The sequence below is a fragment of the Leptonotus elevatus genome, chromosome 15, assembly GCF_054856555.1.
Source record: "Leptonotus elevatus isolate MCC_2025b chromosome 15, RoL_Lele_1.0, whole genome shotgun sequence".
In the NCBI taxonomy this organism is placed as follows: Eukaryota; Metazoa; Chordata; class Actinopteri; order Syngnathiformes; family Syngnathidae; genus Leptonotus; species Leptonotus elevatus.
In genome coordinates, this window is record NC_141253.1 from 15,517,641 (window position 1) to 15,538,846 (window position 21,206).

The following is a 21,206-nucleotide window of genomic DNA, read 5'->3' on the forward strand; positions in this document are numbered from 1 at the left end:
GTCTCTGTAATTGAGAGGCACACACACAACTCTGAGACGCATAGGTTAAAATTAAGTACAGTATATCCCTCATGGATTACACTGATTGAATGTTTACTTCTTGACACTTTATTACTTTAAAATCCGAAAATCACATAATCTCAAGATCCTTAAAGATGCAGTGATGGATCAATGTCAAGACTGCATAACTATTTCTCATCCAGCTTCTTAAATCATTGAGTCACCCATTCAGTGCTTGGAGCACAGCGGACGGGAAGTGTCAGTCTGATATATATTTTCTACAGCCAAAATACGCAGATAACAAGAGACTGGTTATCAGTGGGAAATCCAGTTTAAGACATTCCCACAATCCACCATCAATCAACATGAAACATACTTACAGGATGTGGTCGAAGTAATAGAAAAGGTTCAGAGGTGAAAGGGCTTTAATCATCCTACTGCTAGCTACAAGTTGGAAAATAACTAGCTAGCTAACTAGATGATTAGGTAGCATCGATAGATAGATAGATTGCACAGCATGCTCATATTGCCAGAAAATTCAAGTCGCACAAAACGTACAACAGACTCAGCAGAACATGACACAATTTGAACGTTTTGTGAGATGCCAGGTAATACATACTGTATGCCTCCCGTCCCACGATGGACCACTTCCAAGTTTTGATATGCCCTATTATGTACTGTCAGGTTTAGTTGCCTTCAACCCCCTTTACTACAGCTGACAATGTTTCTCATGACCTTCTCATGACTGCCGTGGCAAATTTTTTGACAGTTTTGCTGGGCATTGGCAGCAATTATGGTCTGTTCAGTATACCCGTCATGCCCCGAGCGTTGTCTCACGATCCTCCTGTTTTGTCCAAAGTGGTCTGACAGGGGCTGCCGGGTACATAGTGTAAACGCAGTTTACATAATTACAACTGTTGATCATGAAAACACTGCATAACATTGGGACCTGACTCATACACTGCTTTAGTTTGTTGGCAGTCTGGCTCCATGGCAGCAATGGCTTGTGTGCCTTTCAAAAAGACACATGATCAAAGTCAGATTTGACCTTGGAATGATTTGTAATTACATTCAAAGACAGGAGAGGCTGTTTCATATTGTTTCTCCCGTCTGTCTTGTCTAGGACATAGGAGGAGAAAAAAAAAAGCCATTGAGGCATCTCTCCTTGGTTGATGGTTGACGTTTTCATTGAGTGTAACCTTCAGACAAGATGTGTGGACAGACGAAGGACTTGAGAGTGCTCTTTTTTTCTCTCTCTCTTTTTAAATAAATAAATAAAATAAAAGCTCTTATGCTTGGAGCAGACTTTAAATCATTTCAAAAAATCTTAGTTGGAAGATTTTAACAATTTCAACAATGATACTCTTATTTTTCTTGCATCTTGAGAGAAAAAGGTGCTAAATTGCTAAATTACTAAGTGTATCCTATCAATCAATCCATTTTATGCACACTCTTCACTAGGGTTGCGGAGTTCACACTGGACTGGATGCCAGAGAGCAGCACAAGCAGCAGAAAAAAATACATTGCCTATTATGTACTAAATAGATTTTACCTCACCGCTGATACATCCACATCCCCCAAATTCCACACGGGGCCCTATTTTCGTAGATTGGCACACATGCGCTTGGCATAAAGACGAGCTCATTTTCATTTTTGTTCCAGGTTAAGTCTAGTTTATCGTGTTTGTGAATGTGGTAGACCGCAAAACATCTCTATATGTGTTCTTCCGTATTCCATTGCACACCTGGCAGTTTGGTGACCAAAAGCAGACTACATTTTACACGAGCTAAAAGCAGGTCTAAATTGTGGCGCAGGTGGTGTAACACAATTTTGGCGTATTTGATCTAGGAGCAGGCAGACAGATCCGGTCTTTACATATTCACCACTCTTTTGGGTCTTTAGTTAGCCTTGTAAATCATTCACTTTTGTGCAAAACTGCGCTGTTGCTAGGAATAAAAGTGGCCCTTTTGTCAAAACGGCATTATTGACCTTTTCTCTGAAAATTGTCTGCAACAGAGTACTCGAAAGGGTTATATTTGTTTGCTGTTGTCATTATAGTTCCTTTTGATTTTGTTTTGAGTTTTGTTTTTTAAATTTAGTATTAATTAGCTTTCAGAACAGCTTTGTTAGTTTTTTCAGTTTTTTTTAACCCAAAAATGCTTGGTTTTAGTATAGTTCTTCCGTTTTAATATTAGGTTGTTTTTTTTGATGAGTATTTCTGGCAAGATTAAAAAGAACGTCACGGTAAGTATTGTCTAGTATAAATTCAACAAAAAAAATATTTTCAAACATTAAAAAAAGTTACCTATATATATATATATATATATATTAGAGACGTGCAGGTGTGAAGGAGTGAACTGTAGCCATGGTAAAGCTGCCATTAACAATTTGCTTATTAATTTGAATTTAAGATACAGAAGCCATGCAGAGTGCGGAGCTCCGAGGCATAAGAAACCCTTTTGTGGTGAACCTCCGAGAAGGGCTTCACATTCCTGCAACATTAATCGAAGATGTTCCCCCACTTCTTCTGAACTTAGTCTGTCTGTGTGATGAAGCATAACAGCAATCCAGACAAACAGGCTCCGACTGAGCCTCTGTAATATTTTTGTCACTCATTTGCAATATCATTAATGATAGAAATCACACACCATGCTTACAATGACAAAGAAATATTTATTACATATTTTTTCCATGATTGTTTTGATTAGTTATAGCTGCTCCAACACGTGTATTTACAAATAGACGCCCTTTCTGTAGAAAAATCTAACAAGAGACTGAGCAGGGACACGGAAACATTAGAGGAGATGGAAAGGGATAAAGGGTACACACAATACAAGGGTAAAACAAACACGTTTGGGAGACTGGTTGTTGCAAACGTAACAAAAATATTTTCCCAGGCAATGCGCACCAGAGCTTTTGTAGGTGCAAAGGATGAGAAAATGATTCTGCAAACAAAGTGGCATTGGGCTGCCAGTTACATGGGAGCAAATTCAGGTCAAATAGAAACAGAACTCTTCGGACCAACACTCCTTGCGACATCATTTGTTCAGAACATACAAAACATCAGCAATAGAAGTTAAATGCATCTCCTGAAACATCGTCACAGCGAGTTTATAAAGCCAGAGGTGATGATTAACAAAGGACCACCAAGATGTACTTTAATCCAACACCTGCATGAATTGGAGTGACTATTAAAAAAACAAAAACAACAGAGAAGATTTTGTAGCTCTTAAAGATCCATCTGGTCTTCATTAAGGCCCTTTTCATGATTCATGAGTGTAAGATGACCACTGCATGTTCAAAATGCTCCACATTTTCCCAAGGGTGTTATGTCGCTATGTTTTATATAAAATACATATAACATGAAAGCCTTTTCTAATATCAAACATTATTTTCTTACTGATCACCCATCAAGAGGGGTGTGAACAAAGTATCTAACGGCGTATGTTACAATAGATGCATTGTTGGATACACAGTATCCAGGAAACTGGCTGTTTTTCTCATGGTGACAAGGTGAACATTTTAGGGTGACGAGACTAATATTGGTTGAAGTCTGATGTACGGAGATTTGTGGTAGATGTCGGGGAGACAAACCAAACAACTAAATCCATCTTTTGTTATCTGCACAGATCTGCAGGGATGTGAATACCCCCCCCCCCCCAAAAAGACAAAGACGAGAAGCGAGTTCAGTGAATCTGAGATCATGCAATGCAAAAATGCAAATAAGTTAGTGAATGCAGTGTTACAAAACATCAAACTTGAACATGCATGTGACCTATGAATGTGTTTAGCACCCACACTGAGCAGCGTTCTCAGCACTCGGCGAGTAAATATGCGCTTGAGAAAGAAAAAGATTATTCACATTAGAAGTGAACTTCAGACGACAAAATTAAAACTTGGTGATATTGTTCCGACTTTTCTAATATACAAGCTCACTCCTATAGATTTTTGTATGTAAAAAAAGCTTTGACTGACATTATAGGACTATTATTTTTATTATATCATTTGTATTTACCTACAGAATATCTGTCACTATTCTTTAAGTTCACTGTACTGACATTTGACTAAATCAAAACGGACATAGCTACAATAGCTGCTTGCTTTCTCTCCTATTGCTTGGCACAACAAAAAGAAATGAGCTCAGCACATCTCGCTTCCTCTTGTTTTCCTTAAGCCAGGGGTGTCCAAACGTTCTCTTTCGAGGGTCGCATAAAGCAGAATCGAAGGATGAAATGGCCACTTCAACATTGTCCGACTTTATTAAACATGCTAAAAACAATCCATCAAGCAATTATGTATTATAGTCACTTTAGTATTTTTAGGGTTGTTATTTTATAGGTGATAAAGCAAACACATTTTTCATGATTTTGGGGTGGCCCACAGCGCCGTATCTCAATATAACCACCCACGTCCTGTGCAGAACTCCGCATTCAGAACCAAAGCAAGAGTAATCGGTAATAAGATGACAATTTTGAAAGCAGTGTTTACTTGAAGATCTTGGATTAAGTGCAGCAGCAGTGGGAGCAGAAGGAGAAAGAGAAAATGCAGCGGCAATATTATTAATGTGATATGTTCACCCAAAAATATTTTTGCTTCAGAAACTGGAATATGTTAATTCGTGACACATTATAAAGCGATGTTAATAGTTTCTCAAGTCGAATTTAAAAGTAGCACCATTTTGTATGGGCTATAAGTCACACTTTTTTTCATAGTTTGGCTGGTCCTACAACTTAAACTCAGGTGCGTCGCTTTTCTGTGACAAACGCATGTCCATTTTGGTCTTTTTTGTGTGTGCATTTTAATGTTTTTTTTTTAAATAAAATTTAACACAGACATCCCAACAATGTTAAAAAAAAAATGGACGTAAGTGTTTTTCAGAGGACAGCAATGATATATTAAAATATTTAGAGCTCGGACTCGCACCCAAAATCCCCCGTTCCCTAATTGTGTGATTTTCTTTTTACATTTTTGTAGAGTAAATTTTACTAGAGTGGCTGTGTTCCATGCTGAAGGTTGTGGAATCATTCCTCAACCCTTGAGCATTTTTTTATTTTTTTTTGTATTTTACTCTCTTCCAAGTGTAAAAATGTACTCTGTTTAAAATGGGACCAAATATAGTTGTATTTTTTTTTACTCTTTGAAATTTACTGTGTGGTGAACTAGAGAAAAGGTTTTCTTTTGATTTGAAAACGGCTTACCTTGACTAGAATCCCGCGACACATTGTGGCCTAAATTAGGACCCTGTTTGGTTATTGCAAATAGTAAATCCTTGTTGTGGCAGAAGCCGCACGCTAAAATATCGATACGTCACACATTCCTTCCCATGATAACATTCTATTTTTACTTCTATTATAGCTAAGGTAAGCCGTAAAACTTTTGATCCAACTCCAACTTGATCGCCGCTACGATTAGGAAACAGGTATTTTGGGTGTGAGCTTTACTGTTCTTTCTCTCGATTTTTGTAAATTAAATTTCCGCCCACAATGCGGCTTGTGTGACTTCATGTTTTTTTTTTGTCTTCTTCATGGTGCATTTTTTCACTGTTGTAATATATACTCTGAAGTGGCTTCTACATGTAAAAATAAGGTTGTTGGCCCCCGAGCTGTAGTTTGGACACCAGTGCCTAGGTGGTTGAATTTCAGCCGACAATGCGAGCACAATTCTGCTTTTTCTTCTCTTTCGATGCGGTTGATTTTTCATAGCAGCAACCAGCCAGTAGGTACACCAGTGCAGTGCAATTTGTATAAAGGAGCTTTATACAATGTTGGGGCTCTATGTAAATTCTTCCACACCAAATCCAAGTGTGATTCTATGTCCCTTGCTTTGTGCCACAAATGTCAAAATGTTTTGGTAAGATGAATAACTCATTCGCTGCCATTGACAGCTATAGATGTCAAAAATTAATTTGGACTATTTTTATTAGTTTCACTTTTCCCCCCACTTTTGTTAACAAGAGTATGCAAACCTAGAAAAAAAAATATTGTACATTTAGAACAGATATAAAATTTGTGATTGATCGGGAGTTAACTAGTGAAGTCATGTGATTAATTACAATGAAAATTTTTAATCTCCCGATGCCCCTAATTAAAAAAAAAGATTATTAAAAATTAGGGGCGTCAGACGATTACATTTTTTAAATTGTAATTAATCGTATGACTTCAATAGTCATAATCATAAATGTTATATCTGTTCTAAATGTACAATATTTTTTTTTTTCTGTTTTCATATTCTTGTTAACAAAAGTGGGAAAAAATAAAACTAACTAGAAATAGTTCAAATACATTTTTGACGTCTATAGGCATCAATGACAGTGAATGAGATCATTTTGATTCCCAAGAAACAAAATATTGATTGATGAACCGGACGACATCATGATCGTTTGTCCAAATCTGTGCTGCTGAATATGAACAACAACAACAACAACAACAACAACTCACTGTTGCTATCTACATACTTGAATTTCGGTATTGAAACATCCCTGAACTCTTTTGGACATGTGTCACTATATACAATAATTGTGTCATGTCAGTGATTCACAAAAAGGAATAATGCAAGAACAAACCTACAACTGTGACATTCATTAATAACATTTTCCAACACATACTGTACGTATTCCACGATTTGTACACCCTGATAGCACATCAAACTTTTTTTTTTCCTTCCTGGACTTTGTTAAAACCACTAAAAACATTCAGATTAAAACAAATACACAAACTATTCAGTATTATTGTATGATTTTCCCAAATGAAATGTGTCTTATGATATCTAACCTGATGAGTTATCGTGACAATGTTTTTATTGCCTTTTTACCAGAGCTACAGGCTGACTAGACCAAAAAATCACAATAAATAAAAGGCATGTTACCAGGACAAAAAACAAAATATCCTTGCACAGGTCATTGCAATATTTTACTGTACACCGGTGTTGGCTGCTACACTTGAAGTATGTGATCTATTACAAAACAAACAAAACACCACTAAATTGCTTCAATTCAGACACTAAAGATGAGTTCTTCTTTAAATGGTCTCAATGTATTTTCAACAAAGGCTACTGTAACTCCACAAATCAATGAACACCTTTCTAACCTGAGGAAGGTTACAATTGTGAGAGGCTTGCCCTCACTCCCCACTCCTTTCTTCTGACCCGTGTGTCATCTTCTGATGTGAGATGTCGTCATGTTTGAGTGACCCTTCAGTGCTTCTGAAAACAATGTCAACACTGCAACAATGTCAACACAAATGAATGGTTATTTTTTCGGGAGGTGAATAGTAAGAGATTCGACCTCTTTCTCCATGGCGTACCTGCCACAAGGTCAATCACACAAGTTGGCAAAATGAAGTTTTCCTTCCTCTTTCACCGAGAGAGATTGTCAGTATTTATCTTGTTCTTTTTTTTTTTTTTTATGTAATAAAAAAGTGCTCAATAAAGGAGAGGAGTTGCAGGGTAGGGCAGCCCGCGGTCCAATCAGGACAGTCAATTCCTGGCAGTTTTCTCAGAACGAGCGCTATAAAGACAAGATGGCTGCCAGGAGTATGAGGGCGGAGCTAAGCAGGAGCGCGGAATTGCGGCAGCGGGCAGCAGAGTTCACGTCCGTTTTAGAAGGCTCCGGCGACTCGTGGCTGATGTCATCTGAAGGCAAAAACATAACAATAATTGTTATTATTGAATTGGTCAATTATCCAATCAACCTGGAAGTAAGTCAAGATTGTTTGAGAAACGAAACCGACTGTGAGTGTGCCTTTATATTACAAATGAAAAGAGCATCAAGAAGTTAAACACGCATGAACCTCAACCACCAAAAAAATCTCTGTGGGGCCAATAAAATAATGATTTGGCTGGTCTGTGGTGTTTGAAAATCAAAATCAAAACCACAAATACTATACTGAGAAGACGGCAATTACTTCACACAGTGAGGCGTGCTGGGCCTGTTCAGGCACCCACTTAAACAAGCAATCATTGTTTTGTGTTTTTAATAAAGGACTAGAGAAATGTTGGTATGTGCCGCGGCATCCACTCGTGACTTAAATATTGTAAAATCAAGTGGCGATGTTACGAGTCACAGTGTGAAGACATGTGTCAGACAGGCTGTCAGGATAAAAGGTAACAGATAGTCACTGACGCTGGGGGAAATCATACAAGTAGAATCACTTCTGCAGTTACAGTTATTTTCATAATTTGTGTGTGTGTGTGTGTGGAAGGGGGGTAGAGTTTTCATAAATTTTCTGTCTTAGTTTTTATGAGACATGGTTGGAATAATGTAGATTAGAAAAACATATTTACATAGATTTTTTTGGTATATTTTGCAGACCTCCAATTACTGTATATTACTGCATTTACTGTTAACGATTTATTTATTTTAGTTTGTGTTTATTTTTGTTTAGATTTGCGTAAAACATGAGTATCGTATATATAGTTTGCATGTGATCAGCTAATTTTCATAATAATGAATAAATTAGTTATATTTAAAAAAAAAACTAAATCGTCATTATTATAATTTGCTTATGCTGTATTGATAGATAGTTTGTGATTAGACTAAACACAGCATTGTTAGGTAAAGTATAGCAAAGTAGAGTAAATCTGGGGTGTTGAAATTGGTTTAACAAAATAAAACTTGTATCAGTAAATCATTTTGGCGTTGGGCTATGAGCACTTCAAATACAGAAAATCACGGGATGCACACAAACCGGAATTTATATTAATTACACAATATATATTACAAAGGGCTGTGCAATTACCGTACTCAAAATTCAATTACAATTTCAATTACACTCCACAATTAAAAAATCGGCATAATCGTAAACAAAAATAGAAGATTATTAATACTGATTTTGAGTTGTTTAAATTTATATATTTGCACCTTTTTTATTTTTTAAATGACTAATTTAATGAATCTTGTTTGGTCCAAAAGGAACTTGCATAATTATAGTGTTTCAAAGAAATGTATTTGTCTTAATATATTTTTTTAACATTTTCTTGTTTTGTACCAAAAAACAAATGATTGTCCTAATTGTGATTTCAATTATTACCAAATTAATCGTGATGAATATTTTCTTCATAATCGAGCAGCCGTAATATTCCGTAATATTACATACTGGGGGTGTGAATTGCCTAGTACCTGGCGATTTGATCCGTATCACGATTCATAGGTCACAATTCGATTCAATACAGATTAATCCCGACATAAATCTGTAAATCGATTATTGCGATTTTTTAAAAACTAAAATTTAGAAAATACTAATCAGTCAACTTGTACATGTACACTGATTTGTATGAAACTGTATTTATTTTTATGAAACTTCAACATTTAACAAACAAGTTGCAATCTGTTTCATATTTGAACAGCATTAAAATAAAAATATTAAGGCTTAGTGTTCTATTAATATAACATTCTTCCATGCTTAAAGTGTGAACCATAACCCTAAGTAAGACTTTTTGTTGAATATTTCCATTAAAAATTGATGTATAAACATCGATTCGGCCTCATAATGAATCAATACAACAATTGTGTGCTATATATAGATTTTTTTGCATACTGTATTTTGAATAGTATACTATAAAATATTATTTTAATGTGTTAACATTGTTAATTGTTAAACAGGGTCAATAAATCTACTTCACTGATTCTCAAGAGAATACCAAAACCCCTCCCCGCCCCACACACTCACGCACACACAAACATCTACATTGCCGTAAAACCCCACCAACCTCTGGGTTCTAGACTGTTGTGACTGTTTTCGTCAAAGTCGACCCCTTCCTGTACGCTCCCAGAGTTTCGCACACAATTGTCTTGAAACACAAAGAGGACAGAAGAAGACGTGTGATTACTGAAATCCGACGTCACTCATCTCCAGTTCCAACAATGTGCAACTTACTTTGGGGCCTAACAAAGACCTTAAGTCGAAGGCAGCTCCTTCTTCCTTTGGCGTCAGTGAGGGAAGCTGTGGGGGAGGGGAGGATAATAAACAGTCACTATTAATTTAAATAGTGCAAATGGTAACATACATGTTTCCAGTTTTGAGATATTCTGGTACATTTCAAACTAACCAACAATTTACATTTTTATGGCAGCAGCTATTGAATATTTTGCTATTCAGATTCAGAGATCCTACTAAAAATTCAATCAAATAATCACAAATTCAGATAAAATTGAAAAAATATATTTTTTGCTTTGGTTGATGAACAATTATGAATACACAAGGGAAAAGAGCACATCCCCCCTAAATTTTGGGCTATGAGACGACGTGACGTCAGAACCACAGTAGTGAGTTTGCCACCTAAAACAGCACCTTTGAGTAAGCCAGGTTTGTTAAAAATGGATCAGTAGGACCTGCTGTCATCATCAAAGTGTGCATAGTTCTTTTCCGTCTATTAAACTGCCTTTGAAAAGAAGTTCAATGGACCTGCCAGCCTATATGGAGCACTCGATTAGCGGCTACCTGCTAACCACTAGCCGCTAACGCTTGGAACGGGCGCTACATTTTAGAATGTCAGCGTACTTAATCTTTTATTATTATTATTTTTAATCATCCTTAATTAGCGATTGGATATAATTTAATACAATAGTTTGTGATAACAATTTTAACTTAAACTTGGCTCCAACTACCCAATATCAAGTCAGGAAGACGAGTCAAGTCAATCGCCACGCCACCATGCGCTGCCACGAGGAACTTCCAAATAAAAGTGTTACCAAGGCACTGATGTCTGTCTGGTTTTGATTACTGTATCTGAGAGGATTTTATTTTGAAGTTGGCCTTAATTCTGACCATGATGGCGGCGTGTAATTGTCATGCATAGCATTGCTACGGCTAGCTTGACTGTCTTCCAGACCATGCACACCAAATAAACGGGTACCCAACGCAGAAAAAAATCCTCAAGCATTTTTTTTTTGTTTCAAACCTAGTCACAGCAGTCTTTTTTTTTTTTTTTTTTACCTCATAACATCACTCTATGGCACTATACAAAAAGATATATACCTAACAAAACATAAATTCAATTGTACATCTACTACCAAATGAATAGTTACAATATGTCAGTTAAAATATTTTGTTGTTGTTGATTATGCGCTGACTTGGTGAATATATAGTAAATACCTAATTGGCATCCTCATCAACATCTGGTATCCAAACTGTGCACAATCTTTTCCTTCATTAACTGCTTCAAGTTTAGCTTCAAGAAATGAACAAGCCGACAAGGTCGATGTTTTTTCAGGGGAGGAATTCAACTTTATCTCTTTCAAAATAGTCCACCCCAGAGGAGCTTTATCTCTCTTTCTGAACTTCCTTCCCTCATCGTTGTGTAAAAGCGTTTAGACTCCATATACATTCCCATGAAGCAACTCAATGTCATCTGCACATTTCCATTCCTCATTTCTCTTCGGCTCACCTTCAAAATCTACAGCAGTAAATGTGTTTCCAGAAACTTTTGCGTTTCGTTGTTAACCGGCCTGCCTTTCATTTGTGCTTTCACTATTGTCTGGAATATTTTGATGTGTCGTTTAGCACTATCTTCATCTGACAATCTCCCCTCTCTCTGACTTCTCATAAGCATAGAAAGACTGACCTCGGTCATTTCCTGGTGCCTCAACCTGCTTAAAGGGTACATTTACAAAATAAAGATCTAGTAAAAACGGCAATGGTTTTCCTTTGTGTTTTTTGTAGATTATTTTCGACTGTGTCAAAATGACCCTGGTTCACATGAAGCTGCAAAAATGGCTCCAACCTCACTCATCTGGACGCTATCCGTGTGACAGATTGTGAATCTCTGTGTTTCCACTCTTACCCATGACTGAGGCTCTTATTTCAAAAAGTGCAATATTAGATGCTGTATGGCCGTGAAAGGAGATAAAAAGTCATCGTAAACCTCGCCATGAGTGGAATATTGGATGTCAAGTAGCAGAGGGAGGATATAAACGTGAGAGAAACAATGTCAATCACGCTGTGTCTGTCCATGTCAACCATATCCAGTAACTTAGCTCACAGCCAGACAAAACTTACTACAGTAGTCTCACTTTGCAAGATCCCGGCAACACACTTCAAAGACACCGTATGGTCTTATTCGGTTGATTTGAACTAATCTTGCATTTCTTGGACTAATATACAACAAATATAGACAATATTTCATTAATTAATTTGACAACTAACCAAAATAAAAATAAATAAAAGCCAACAAAAATAAATGTATGCAACACCTAAAGTAACAAGTATTGGTAATTAAAATTAAAACATTTGTTCAAGGTTCCGTAATGGATAATACACAAGTATGTAGAAACTTGTTTAAAAAAAAAAGAAGTGATATTATAATAATAAACATTTGTGTTTCTTGATTTTGCTGTGAAATTATAGTTGCCTAATTGCAGTTCTAAACTAAAAATAGTGGTTGAATGTTATGTTTTTAATTGATGCTTGAATTTGATGAATTTAGTGCCACATGCCTCCAAATGTTCAACTACTAGTAGCTCACTGAAATTAATCCACATTAAATCACTTCCTCACTACTACGGCTACTAACACAGTAAATACCAATATAGGCAATCAGTCTATGCATGTCCAACATTTTCAAATGCCGCAGAGGACATCAACAAAATGACCACAAAAAAAAAGAAGTTGCATTGTTGCTGTTAGTTCTGTAGTTATAACTTGCATCAACCATAACAGAGGCCGCTGTCATGTTTTTGAATGCTAAAAAGGCCAAACCACTTTAGAAATACAAGAAAATAAACCTCAGCACAAAGAGTGGCAAACACACAGCTGCTCTTGTTATTTTTCAACAACTTTGACTGCGAGTGCAATTATGCACCGTGAGGTGTCATATGACAGAGATTTTATTATTATTTTTGTCTGTGAACGCATTTACATTTGTCATGTAAGAATCAAGAAAAATGTTCCTGTGTTCTTATCAACAATTGCTCCAAAAGTTTATTTGGGTTTACTTTTTAACTTGGGCACTCACATTTCATTCCAGTGTACTCTGTTGAGCTACTTTCTCAGCAAATGCAAACATCCCTTCAGACTCCAACGCACCAGCAATTACACGAGTGTCTCCTTTGCTTTGCTCATGTCTGCTACTGAGGTCAAAGTCTGGCTTTTCTATCCCGGAGCGACACGGCTGAGCTCCACTACCACTCACTGAAACAACAGCTCGACCAGCAATTCCACCTCCAATTCCCACTCAGACCAGTATTACATGGTGTGTCACATGACTTAGTCACAGGCATACACAAACTCTGAATTTTTTACTTTCATACTCTTTGGTAAAAATAAAATAAAAAATACATTAAGGACCATTCATGGGCTGTCAAGTGAATGCCAAAGCAACAGGTGGTATTATAACCTGTAAGGTTAAGGCCATTTTAGCATGAGAAACCTGAAGGGTTTAAAGTACAACAAAATACAACAATGTTTAATAAAGAAAAATGTAATTACACTGACTCCCAGACTTACACTTAAATACTGTATACATAAAGTTAGTCACCTTTGTTACAAAAAAAAATAAGTCTTATAAAAGCATACATGCTAATAAGCATTACCTTGAAGTCTGAAAAGTCATTGTGCTTCATTTGATTAGGCGGTGTGTTTAAGCATTAATGAAAAAAATAAAATATTAACGGCATCTGATTCCTTGAAAAAAAAAAAGTTCAAGCTAAAGTTAAAGTATCAAAAATAATGACTTACCATGTGCAGCGCCATCTTGGCCATTTATGAGCTGTTTTTTGAGCACGGCCAAATCATACTCTTAAAATATTATATTTTTTTATTTTATTGACATCGTAAGGTTGCCACTTCATATGCCTCGCATAGAAGAAAAAACAAAATCAATGTAAAAAAGCCTTGATTGATTCATAACATTTTATGTGAACAGGCATATCTATGCCCAAACAGTAATCTAAAAATATTAGAACGAAAGCTGATTCTATTAACGTCATAACTGATATATTGCCTCATTCATATGCCTCCTAGAGAACAAACATTATGTTACTTAATTTATAAAAAAAAAAAAACATCGATTGTAACCAAAATTTATGTGCACGTATGTATGCTTGACAAAATCATAGTCCAAAAATATTACAAAGACTGTCCTAATATTTTGTATTTTATAGATGTCTTTGATCTGCCTATGAAGAGGACACATTGGGAGCCGGTTCCTGTCCATAAAATAAAATAAAAATTATGACTTTCATTATTTGGCCCTGCAAATACAGTACAACTGCACATACATTTTGATGAGGATCAGTCACGCTTTATGCGTCGTTGAGCTTTTCATAGACCGCCTTTTGGAAGCTCTCAGCCATTCGCCAGTTCCTTCTGCTGTAAATGTCTTTTTTTTGTCTCAAAAGAAGAATATAAATATTGCAATGGTTACGAGTGTTATCTAAATGATGACAATACTTGACAACATCATATTGCATTTTTATAGCGAAATAGACCAGGATGCAAGTACAAAATGAACAGTCTCATCACACACCCTGCACAGGGTATGTCATTATTTTCATATTTAATTGGCTTAAACTTTTTTTCAGAGAATCAGATTCTATTGATGTTTGCACCGTTAATGTTTATACGCATTGAGTATGTTTTAAGTAACCCTTCTAAAACCTGAATATTGGCAATATTCGAGTTTTGAAAGGCCATGTAAACACACAACACCCCAAATATGCTCTTAATTGGGTGGTTACCCCTTTTCTAAACTGAATTCTCTTGTCATATAAACGCATAAACACATTCAGAATACCTTGATGGTGGTGTCAAGCATACGGTCCGTGGGACAGATCAGGCCCGCAAAGGCATTTAATCCGGGATGATTTTGGAGAGTAAAAAAAACAAATTGTAATGTTGGACCAATTAATCAGTCGGCCACATTCAAAACAAAAATTCGTAATTTCATAAGCAGTCCTCAAATCAACAATGCAACTTGTACACGGAATTGTCTTGTATGTCATTATTTTACACACAACCTTAAGTTACGGTTTGTTTATTTTTTTTCTTTTAAATCATAGACCGCCATAAACGAGTTAAATACGACAAATTCAATTACTGGTAACATAAACACATATGACAAGGATTAACGTCCTTTTAACTTCATTAACTGCGCCACACAATGCATTCTGGGAACAATATATATGCAAAGCAGGTCGATTTAGCACGTCAACAAACAGGCAAAGTGCTGCCGCATGCCATTTGCATTTGTGATTTTTTTTGGAACAATATGATTACAGTTGAGCTACGGAATTCAAGGCAGGCCCAGAAATAGCGAAACTGCGTATAATTGATGGTAATTGTTTTTAAGTTATATACCATTATTTTACAAATCCGGCCCACTTGGTAATATATGTTCCTCCATGCGGCCCCTGAGCTAATATGAGTTTGACAACCCTGGCTTAATCGAATGAAGAACAACTTCTCATTGGCGTGTTGCTTTTAATGTAAAAGTTTACAAAAGTGGCGTCAAACAAATAAAATTACACTACAGCCGCCCCATCTACATTCCAGCTGTAGAAAGTGTTTCTATCTTTAATTTTACAAAAAGTACCTTCAGTGGGCAAAAACATGTTTGTCTATGGACAAAAGGTAATAATACACAAATATATAGTCTGTATGGTCGCAGTTGCAGCCTCATGATCACCATTATTTCTGGTTTGGTGCAAACAGAGCATAGCAGTGAGACGTGTAAGGTCTCTTTGTAAGGGGAATTAGGCCGACCCTGATATAAATACTGTGGGATCAAATGTGTAAGGATCGGTTTATGCCGGGGCCTTTTGTGCTTGTTTCTCTGTGAGAAGTTAAAGGGAAAGCTGCTTGTGCTATCCAAGCCCGCGTCATTATCGATGTAGATCTGCGCTGAGTATACACAAGCTCTGAGCCAGGCCGTTTGAAGCGTTGGGGGCTTTACGGGGAGTCAGTCATCTCTCTCACACGGGGAGAGCCAGACTCTCAACTGTCTCCGCTGAAAATTGGATTTCTATCCCCTGAGATTAGGATCAGGCTTCCCCTGCTCTACTACAGCTCTAGAAGAAAAACATGCCGCCCTCTGAGGCCTTGAGAAGCCAGCAGCAATGACTTCATAGTCATCTTAGTAACCTTTGGCCTTGCTGGACCAGCCGGCAATAGTGCTTGGCCCTTATGCCTGTCTGCCAGACGGCCAGTAGCCAACAGCAGGTGTCATCTATTTGACGTGACCCCGCCTCCACTTCCCTCCTGCCTGGGGCCAGTGACAATCACCGTGGAGGAGGATAAAGGAGTATCTGTCTCACTGAGGCGGGCAGACATGACCCCCACCCCCACCTCACTTTGTCACTTACAGAATCCCAACCCGAAGTTGACGCGTAATTCTTCAATGAGCTACCAGCTATTGTTATGCTTTGTCCCAATAAGACACAGTCTGCAGTGGGACCAATAGCAGCAGCTGCTAAAACATACTTTAATGTGTATACAATTAACATAATCATAGCATAATACAAACATCCAGTCTGAGTTCAATATCTGATTCATCACTGAGATATTCAACAGCCGTGCCACATTATTTTCTTGTCCATTTTGTACAGCGCAGCACATCTGATTGGCTTCCTGTCAACAACAACAGTTTAAGCTAAGGATTCTGGGTATTTTCCCTTTCATAACCCTCTGTACACGCTTTCAAAAACAAATATAGAACGAGGGGGAAAAAATGGCCGCACCGTATGCTTGCCGAGCTTAAAGCAGGAAACAATGTAGTTCCATTCATACAAGTACAGTGAAGCTGAGCTCAGCTCAGTGCACATCAAATATTGAGAGCCAATAAAAAAACATCTTGTAATACAACACAATACCAAAATCCTGCAAACATTTTACAGACTTAAATTTGAGACTCAATTCTAAAGGATCTGTAAGAAACAAAACATTTGAGTTTCCACATGAATATTCCATTCTTCTTGCTACAATTTAACGTTAAATGTCTGTTGTTGATTGCCAAACAACTTATTATTGGTTCATTTTACTTGTCCTTGACTCCAAGTGTTAACAAAATACCTCAAATCTACCATCGGGAGCCACTGTATCTGGTTTAGTCCCTCTGTTCTGCCCCTGCAGGGCAGTGACATCACTTATGAAAACAGAAGTTTCCAGCTGCTTGTTTTCCCGAGTCTTCTCACAAGGACAAAAAACGAAAGCTGAGCTCATCCAGTCAGCAACAAAAGTCAGTTTAGTCCAAAACCTAAACAGTTGAAGTATTTTTCTCCTCGCGACTTCTCATTTAAGTTGAACGTCACTCCAAAGAACCAGAACCAAACAGTTACAGTAAAATGTATCCTTATTTTTATGCAGTGTTGCTCTTAAATATATAAAATATTTCTAAAAGCTTAATATTTTCCAAAAACTGTATAATGGGAAGTGAAACACTCATGTTGGATGATTTAGAATGTATCCGAATTCTTTGGGTAAACATACTAAATGAATACTGTATAAAGTATTAGTAAAATGTATAATTTTGTAATTCAAACCACTGTTACGCATGATGTTGCTTCTGACACCGAACCACTGTCTTTAAAAAAAAATTGTGTTAAACTTAAGTGGTACTACTGTATAAATAACGTTGAAACCTGCATAACATAACTCATAGTGTTAGCCATCATTATAAAGGCAGACTTAATAGAACAAAGTCATTCGTTTGTCAATGATACAGATGAGTACTGTAACGGCCATACTCACAAATGTAGTAGTACTCTCTGCCAGGACGGAACTCAAAGCCTAATGAGAAGGGTGTAAATAGCTGGAACTTTTCGGAAAACTTGAGTGGTCCATTTGAAGACAAAGGCCTGTTGCACTCCCAGCGCTTGAAGCCCTTGGCGGTGTGGTCACATGAGCTGTAGCCATCATAGTTCACCATGTAAAGAACATAGCGCTCGGTCCGCTCATCCGACACCGGGCTGATGTAATGCGGACAGTAGACGTCAAGGTAGTCATTTATGCAGACGTCAATGTGGTAGTCTCCCCGGTAAAACCTGAAGAAAAGACAGAAAAAAGTCAAATATTAGCATATCAAGATGGGACGGTACAGAACAAGTGTCAAATCTCCAGGTTTTCTTTCAGGTGAATTTCCGAAATGACGTTCTGGGATTGTTGGATTTTACCCAGTCAAACCTTGCAAGACGGTTTTTCTCAAGTCAGGTCAGGAGCGAGACTCTAGAAAGTAACAGTCTTGAACGGGAACTTAACCAAAGATGTCAAAACTTTGTTATATTTCAAATGTGCACATCTTTATCATCTTTTTAGCTGCTGTGTACATAAGTGAACATCTTTTTATTTACAAACTTTTTAAATATACAGTATAACAATAATAACACACACAAACAAAACGCCCCTGTCTTTTTTCCCTACACCCTCGCGATCGACTTGGGAACAGTCAATGGTCTACTCGTCGCGGTAACAAGGTGCACTCCGCCTTCCATTTGTCGCAAAATGAAAACCGGACATTTTTATGACTGTATTTAAAACAAACAAACAAAAAAAACAGGACGCCCAGACAGGATATAAAAAGTGGACATGTCCAGGCAAAAGAGGGTGTTTACTTAAATCTACAAAGTATTTCTCCTAAAAAAAATACATTGTATTGTGACTTTTTTTGACGCGGTTAGGCAGGTAAAGGCAGTGAGGAGGGATCTAAGGAAGGTAATGTGATTTAAGTTGTGTTTAACACGTACAATAAGAATCAGGTGCCCTGTGCCAACAAGTCTATAAGTTAATATCGCCTGTATTTGCTCTTTTGCTTGATGCATGATGACAGTGTGCCTGCATGTATCCACTACCCAGTGCAAAATCGTCCAATGTCACTCGCAGTCATACCTGTGCTCCAAGTTGTAATAGCTGTAATGTAAATAAACAAAGACGAGCTAATGGTGTAATGTAGAATGACAAGTTTTGTAGGTAAAAGTTTTTATTTTTTTAAATAAAAGTAGACATATACATTAACATGTACATTAGACATGTACATTGCTTGCCCACGACACAGACGCCTTCCGGCACTTTGTCGCTACGATCGGCTAACATCGGTCATGCGAAACCTTGACTTTGCCTTGTACATTAAAAATGTAATGGAAATCTGTGAAGATTTCTTACAAGAATTTGGAAGATGTTTGTGGTAACCGACAGGGGCAGCAGACAATATTTGATCCCAGAAATGTTTGATTGGTTTGTGGTACTGTGTGTACAAGTTCGGTTTCGCCACTCAAAACTAATCTGGTCATTCCTTTGAAAAGATTGCTTTGTCTGATGATGCACGTGCTGAGCGAGAAAATTGACGTTCACAAAATGTACCAATAACGTTAAAAACATAGATAAGATGAAAAATTATGATTTAGGCAGAAGACTTTATTTGTGATTTTATCCACACTAATGCTTATACAATTACAAGCCTCTAAATGTCAAACCTGATGACAAAATGATATTATTGAAAAAGTTCCAGGCTACGTCTCCGTAGTGTTTATAAAATCGTAATACGTCAGACTAAATTACCCAAACCCTCTCATAAGACTCCACTGAATCCCTCAGCAACAAGCCAGCGCCCTGGCAGAAATCTTCCTTTGATACCCCTTCATCAGTCGAAAGCCATGTATCAGTGTCAGTGCTAACTGCTAAGCAGTGATGGCGTGTCCTGGTGTAGAAATGAAGGCCCCATACAGGGTTAATTGTCTGGTTAGCATCCGCCTTAAGAGGATCCCATTCTGGAATGTGATTTTAATTAGCAAATAAGAAGTCTTGAAGAAAGCTTATGCAGGAGTTTTGAAAAATGAGGCATGTGTTAAAGCTTAAGTATGCCCCCCAATTTTGCCTACTGTAAATTGCGTGGAAAAGAGATAGGGAGTAAAAATTCAGCAGGGATAAAACAGGTATTCATTCGAGACAGGAATGATTGGAAACATATATTCCCAAAGGCGCCATATAAGCTTGCATATTTGAGGCTTTTAGCGGACGGCGATTAAGGCTATTGCGGCTGGTTGTGTCACTATAACTGCTAATGGGCCTTGGATCAGTATCACTGACATGCTACAGATGTCTTGAATACTCCTCTGTTCACTGACACAGAAGTCATGAAGAGGGGGAACAGGCCGGCGACTGTGTCCAAGCAGCCAACGGAATGGGCCGATGCTGTTGCCAAACAACACAACAGGTTTGCTTAGTTTGGTAAGACCGCAATTAGCTGACTCAAGATCAGAAAATTAGACAAGTCCTGTTCCTATTGGAGAAACAGTAGCTGATCTGTAGTCAGGTAAGACTGGAAAAGAAGAGGTTTGATACACAGCTGTTGCAGCTGACATGTTGCAGCTGACATGTTCAGGCTACATGAGACATGAGTAGCATGGTGGAAGGTGTTCGGGGTATCAGGTTGTCACTACACAGATTGTACACGTGCTGCAGGATTAGTGACCACAGATGAGGGGATGTGTGTTTTGTAGCATTGTCATCAACATTCAAATCTTTTTTTGTCTCTTTGATTACAGTCTGGTCACATACGAAACCAAAGACCTTGTTTTCTCTAGAAAACCCCCATCACCCTGAGAGTTTGGCTCCAGGCAAACACAACATGTCCTACCATAGCCTTATAGTTTCAGTACGGCTTGCTGATGTTATGACTAGCAGGGGTCAAGCGTCTCCACGATATCATGACCTTAGCCAGAAGCAGTGGATGGTCTTGCTTTGTCCTTCTGTCTTTACTGAACCCCATATGTCAGCATTAACACGGCTAGTGTCAGCAGCTGTCATTCACTCCTGACCCAAATTGACGAACTTCCACCTAATCAATGATAAAATGTGCAACCAGTCTTTGAAAATGATGATCAACCTCTTAGTACACACACCAAGATTGTGTCTGGAGTGGGCACAGTGTTTACTCCGAGTTTCAACAAGTGTCTACAAAAGTAGTCTCTAGTGAACAATTCAGACTTCCTCTGCATACAAATGCATTTATCACCAACAAATGAGAAGTCAAGCACCAAGGGGCCATTGTTGCGTCTTGCAGTCAGGTCTAGAAATACTGTAGGTTGCTCTGTGCCAAAGGATTGGGCCCTTTTGCTACAGACAAAAATATAAATATATGTCATGTCAAACTTGACTAGATTTATACAGCAAGGCTGACAGCTCAAAGACAGTATCTCGCAACACACCAAAACATAATACAAATGCCTCAAGAGACTTGGGAAAGATATGACAAGGAATTGAGGGAACAGTAAAAAGAAAGAT

The 21,206-nt window shown here is 37.6% G+C and overlaps 1 protein-coding gene across 1 annotated transcript in view; it reads right to left on the reverse strand.

Moving 5' to 3' along the window:
* Positions 1 to 2,653: 2,653 nt before the first annotated feature.
* The window catches only part of LOC147162138 (ephrin-A5b-like), a 78,204-nt gene continuing 59,651 nt past the window's right edge, over positions 2,654 to 21,206 (reverse strand). The window contains exons 2-5 of the mRNA XM_086097463.1: positions 17,679 to 17,971; positions 9,873 to 9,938; positions 9,706 to 9,786; positions 2,654 to 7,629 (exon numbers count right to left, since the gene is read on the reverse strand). Coding sequence (XP_085953589.1) covers positions 7,505 to 7,629; positions 9,706 to 9,786; positions 9,873 to 9,938; positions 17,679 to 17,971 — 565 coding nt within the window. The 3' untranslated portion in view covers positions 2,654 to 7,504. The remainder of the gene's footprint in view (positions 7,630 to 9,705; positions 9,787 to 9,872; positions 9,939 to 17,678; positions 17,972 to 21,206) is intronic.